This window comes from Orcinus orca, chromosome 1 (genome assembly GCF_937001465.1).
Source record: "Orcinus orca chromosome 1, mOrcOrc1.1, whole genome shotgun sequence".
Taxonomy (NCBI): Eukaryota; Metazoa; Chordata; class Mammalia; order Artiodactyla; family Delphinidae; genus Orcinus; species Orcinus orca.
In genome coordinates this window covers 62,554,684-62,560,683 of record NC_064559.1, presented here as the reverse complement: position 1 = coordinate 62,560,683, position 6,000 = coordinate 62,554,684, and the positions used below count along the sequence as shown (strand labels likewise).

At 43.2% G+C, this 6,000-nt stretch overlaps 1 protein-coding gene across 1 annotated transcript in view; it reads right to left on the bottom strand.

Annotated features, from left to right (window-relative positions):
• Window positions 1-1,499: 1,499 nt before the first annotated feature.
• ADCY10 (adenylate cyclase 10) overlaps window positions 1,500-6,000 on the bottom strand; it is a 118,407-nt gene continuing 113,906 nt past the window's right edge. The window contains exons 31-32 of the mRNA XM_049716225.1: window positions 2,609-2,797; window positions 1,500-2,051 (exon numbers count right to left, since the gene is read on the bottom strand). Coding sequence (XP_049572182.1) covers window positions 1,890-2,051; window positions 2,609-2,797 — 351 coding nt within the window. The 3' untranslated portion in view covers window positions 1,500-1,889. The remainder of the gene's footprint in view (window positions 2,052-2,608; window positions 2,798-6,000) is intronic.

Genomic DNA, 6,000 nt, shown 5'->3' with positions numbered 1-6,000 from the left:
AATCAAAATGACTTCCTGTCAGAGGCAGTTCAGCTAAGTCTTCAGAGATGTCTGGGTTTTGTGTGTGCTACTCTCTCCACCATGCTGTTTGCTGTGTACACACCTCTAGTATAATTACAGTGAAAGATGGGCTAAGTGAGGTTGACTTGTGTGTCTGTTTCCACTACAGGACCTATGAGCTTACCAAGGTCAAGGATTGTGTCTTTTATGTCTTTGTGTCTTAATCTCTGGTACTTAATCAATGCCTGATGCATGGTGATCAGTTAAAAAAAATGTTAGTTGGATGAGTAAATAAGTGAATGATTAAGATGAATGTTATATAAAATAATGAAGGCTATTAGAAAGCAAGGAATTTTTATGTAGCACATGGGACAAGTGTGCAACTTTCAGGATGACAGCTTTGAAGGGGACAATATTTATGCAAAGTTCATATCTGATGCATTTGTTTAAAATCAGTCATCTGTCTAATACTAACTTTCTGCTTGTATGGCACAGTGTAATTTTTCAATTCCTTTTTACAACTTTATTATCTTACTTGATACCCACACCCAGTGCTGAAATAGGGTGGTTAGGTGATGAGCCCCCAGGAATATGCTTGTGGCAGGGCTCATGTTAGAACCTAATGCTCTGATCTCCTAGCCAGCTGTCCTTACCACCATGTCAGGGCCCAGGCCCCTGTGACTAACCTCCTGGTATCAACTGGGATTATCCAACCTCCTTAGTAGAACTCAGTTATATTACCAGGAGGAAAAACACAGCTTTGCCTTTTGCAGAAGGACAATGAAATACAGGCCTATGAAAGAACGCACCCACATGGGGCACTGCCTGTGGAAATCACTAGGAGAATTTGAGGTGTACGTTAAAGTCGGACACGTCGACGTCCATCAGAAGAACCTCTTTCCAGGATCAAAAGGTGACTAGAGTCAACAAAATAGAAATCCTGGGGCACCTGCTTGAGGAGGCCACCTGGGTCTGTGAAATGAGTGAACAGGAGGGAGCTGCAGCAAGGCAGAGAGGGGCTGAATCTACACGTGTTCCACATGAACCATCAGAGGCACAAAGTGCCTATGAGAAATGTTCTGTCTGCCAACAAAGAGAGACAGTGACCACAGATGGCTCTAGGGCAGCTTCTCCAACATCTGGGAAATTAAGTTGAATGCTATGACTTTGCTAAATATAGAAATATATCAACTCTAAGCATGTAAAAGATACATCAAAATTGCTCATCTTTCCATTTAAAAATTTATTTCCAGGAGTTCCCTGGTGGCCTAGTGGTTAGGATTCTGGGCTTTCACGGCGGTGGCCTGGGTTCAATCACTGGCCGGGGAACTGAGATCCCACAAGCCGTGCAACCAAAAGAAAAAAAAGTATTTCCACAGATATTTGATCCATGGGGTTAGAGGGGCTTTGGAGGCTGCAGTCACGCACAACAAAGAGATGTCTTATCAAATCTTGCCCTTACAGACCGTGAGGAGAATTTGCTATTTGTAATCCTGGGCTATATACAAAAGATTAAACAACTGGACATTTAAAAATAACCATTTTCAGTTTAATAGATTAACTAGAAGTGTATCTGTTGCAACATGTACCATTTTGATATTAAAATTTTTTGATCTGATACAATTTTGCATGGGCTGAAAATAAACAGATCAAGCTAAAACAACATGAAAGGCAAAGGGAATTTGGTTAAAGCTGGGAGAGAGGAAAGCATGACACTACCGACCCTTTCTAACCCTCCAGACAGAGGAGAAACCCACAGGTCTGGTTCTGTGTCTGGAACAGAAGGGAATATGCAGGAACCTGGATGGTGCTGCCTATAAAGAAAGGTTAATAATGGATAATCACAAGAGAATGAGTCTTACTAAAATCTTGGCTCTCTTCATGAAATGTTAGAAAGGATTGTCCAGGATATTAACTCTCATCAGGAATTTGTTTTTTTGAATATCCTGCATGTTTACCTTGCCTGATACAACTTTTTCCCATGGTGGGAGACTCAAGAGTGTCTGAAGCCACTGGTCTTCTGTTAACTCAGAGCTTGAGTACCACCGTTCCTGAGAGGAGACAAAGAGAACACAGAATTCATCAGTGCTCCTCAGCTTGTGTGGTCAAGAGTGGGGTAATCCCCAAATGGTCAAATGTCCCCGAGCTTTTAAAACCAGGCGAACCCACAGGCAAACAATGAATTTTGCTGCCCAAACTAGGATACTAACACATGACCCTTTAAATAAACATGTAGAAGCGTACATCCATTCACTTATTCAACAAATACCGAGTATAAGGCACTATGCTAGGGACCCAGTGGTTTTTGCATTCTAAGAGTTCACATTCTTGAAGGGAGGCAAGACATGGAACACAAAGTGGAATGTGGTGAGACCTACGAGAAGGTGGAGATCTTGCTAAAGGGGATTTGCAGGAGGGGAAGATCCCATGAGAACTCAAAGGGGAAGAGGAGGTGCAAATACCTGACCTATGGACGTGTCACCCCTTTCAGTAAGCCTCTGATGGCCTTTCACACTGGGTGAAACCCAGCCGGGCAGTGGGCTTCTGGGGCTCCTTCGCATCCCCTGTGAGCATCCCCTTCCCCAACTTGCTAGCTGATGCTACATACTTTGCTCATGTTCAGCCAGCATTTCTCCAGCACATTCCCTTGTGTTTCACAGAGCTGTAAGGCTGTGTTCAGGAAGAGGTTGCAGTTCTGGCCATCTCCCATTAGTATACAGACATAGGCCATCAGGTGGTAAAGCCTCGGGTAGAAGACAGGCCCAGTGGTATTTTGAGCCACCAGATTCTCCAAGTTCTAGAGAAAAAAAGCAACATTCAGCATCAGACATGGGTCCTTGACTGGAAAGATTTTTCCTCCTCAGATGATTTGGGATCATTTCAAGGGTATAAGCAAAAAAGCATATTACAGAGACATACACAGAAAGTAGTGGAGATTAGATGATAACTGCCAGGTGGAGTAGCCCCAGTGGCCTACCCAGACCAAGAATGTGATACGGGTGGGCTCAATAACCCTTTTTGCCAACCACTTTTTAAAAATGAAACTAGGTCCCCCTGAAATTCAGTTCCCCCACTGAGTTTATGATTAACCTCTCTATCTAAAACTTTATTCTCTCTCTTGTCCTGCCTCCCTGTTCCCCCCAGGATTGAGGAGTATCAAAGAAAGGGGGTGACTGAAACTAAGCAGGACCCTGCAGGGCTCTCCCACATACAAAAGCCCTTCTGTGTCCCCTGTTTCCTGTTTGTAGAAAAGGGCTTTGGTCTTCTAGGCCTTCCCTGAGTTCCAAAGGGCAGACTCAAGCAGTTACTAATTAGGGAAGTGAGGGGACACAGAAAAACAGTCAAGAAACAATAGTTCAGTGATAAAACAGAGTCCTAGCTCCTCCCCAAGGGATATACATCACAAACTGATACAAATCTTTGAGTTCTTCTGCAGGAACTAAGACCCCCACCCAGGTAGAGGATTGTGACTACATGCTGACTACAAGATACAGACCCAGACTGGTTGGAACCAGAAAGCTGATGATTAAGATTCCTGAAACACCACCCTATTACATCACCACCAGCCAATCAGAATAAAGTCATGTACCCTGCAGCTCTCACCCCAAAATGTTGCCTTTAAAAACCCTTCCCTGAGGGACTTCCCTGGTGGTCCAGTGGTTAAGAATCCACCTTCCAGTGCGGGGGACATGGGTTTGATCCCTGGTCAGGGAACTAAGATCCCACATGCTGCAGGGCAACTAAGCCTGTGCACTCTAGAGCCTGTGCACCACAACTAGAGAGCCTGCGCGCTGCAACTAATGAGCCTGCGCACTCTAGAACCTGCGTGCCACAACGAAGATCCCACGTGCCGCAACTAAGACCTGATGCAACCAAATAAATAAATAAATATTTAAAAAAATAAAAATAAAAACCCTTCCCTGAAAATCTTTGGGGAGTTTGGGTCTTTTGAACATGAGCCACCCATTCTCCTTGCTGGGCCTGACAATAAATGCTGTACTTTCCGTCACCACTACCTGGTGTCAGTAAATTGGCTTTGCTGTGTGGTGGGCAAGCAGACCCAAGTTCAGTTCAGTAACAACGACAACAAAACCACAATATTTTCTTTTGATTACCAAAGCAATATAAGTTAGTTTTCAAAATTTAGAGAATTATACCTCAATTGAAAAAAAAATGTAGACATTGGAGGGGGGGGGGAAGGGAAAAACGAAAAAACAACTCAGAATTTAGGGAAAAAGTGAGGATAGAAAAAAAAATCACTCATAACCGTAACACCTAAAAAGAAATATTTTCACATTTGGATACATACTCTCCCGTTTTGTTATTTCTTTGCTGTGGACAGGGAATGTTGCCCACCATCGCAGTTCTACAAGAATCAAGCCATTAGCCACTGCAGCCACCCACCGATGGTGGGGCCTGAGAAAAACAGGAAGCATTTTGTGTTTTGGATACTGGCCATAGATAGTTAAGATGCATATCTAAGGAATTATTTCAGTGAACCCAGATCCTTGCATCTTCCGTACATAGAAAAGTGCTAAAGTCATTAACTTGAGATATGTGTTCTTTGTGACTAGCAGTAATCTTCTGATGTTCTTCACAGGAAAAAACTCCTATATATGCTGTCTCCTTCCTTACTTCTTCAGAGCAGTTACTCAAAAGCTATCTGAGAGGCCATCCTCCAGGTTACAGCTATAGTCCTCAGTAAAATCCCTGAAGAAAATTTAACTTGCAACTTATACGTTGTGTGTTTTTCTTCAGTCGACACTGCCTATCACTTACACACACACACACACACACACACACACACACACACACATACACACACACTCATACCCACCACAACTGGGATCATACTGAAACAGGAGGGAAGGGGGCAGGGAACAATCTTTGAAAGAATAACATAGCCCGAGGACAGGACATAAACTGATTAAAACCAAATGGGTCCAAGGTGGTGGACAAGTCGACTTTCACTAGACCTTGAGACTCAGTATACACTCACTGTAATACATCAGCAAGCTAAATGACACACCCACAGGTACCATAACAGTTCCAAGAATCCATAAGGATCAAAAAGTGGGCAGTGGCCCAATTCCTGGAAATCCCCACCCCTTCCCTGAAATAGCTGGAATACTCTTCCCACTCATTAGCCTATGAAATTACCCAGCCCTATAAAAACTGACAACCCCCATACCCTGGTGCCTTTCTCACCTTCTGAAATGGCCCACACTCTGTCTGTGGAGTGTGTTTCTTCCGAGGCCTTTCTCACCTTCTGAAATAGTCCACACTCTGTCTGTGGAGTGTGTTTCTCTCTAAATAAATCCACTTCTTACCTATTACTTTGTCTCTCACTGAATTCTTTCTGTGATTAGACATCAAAAACCTGAGCTTCAGTAATCCCTGAAACCAGGTGTGTGATCTCAGTTGTAAGACTATGGGTTTTGGCCGGGTTTGGGTCCCGGCACGTGGGTTCTAGTCCCAATCTGAGGTGCATAGTTTCAAAATTAATCACAAATACAGTAACATTTCTTCTCATTTAGCACCATGTTATGAATATTTTCCAATGACATGATTCTTTTTTTTTCTTTTCTTTTTTTAACATCTTTACTGAGGTATAATTGCTTTACATTGTTGTGTTAGTTGCCGCTGTATAACAAAGTGAATCAGCTATATGTATACATATATCCCCATATACCCTCCCTCTTGGGTCTCCCTCCCACCCTCCATATCCCACCCCTCTAGGTGGTCACAAAGCACCGAGCTGATCTCCCTGTGCTAAGCGGCTGCTTCCCACTAGCTATCTATTTTACATTTGGTAGTGTATATATGTCCATGCCACTCTCTCACTTCATCCCAGCAGACCTTCCCCCTCCCCATGTCCTCAAGTCCATTTTCTACGTCTGTGTCTTTATTCCAGTCCTGCCCTTAGGTTCATCAGAATCATTTTTTTTTTTAGATTCCATATATATGTGTTAGCATATGGTATTTGTTTTTCTCTTTCTG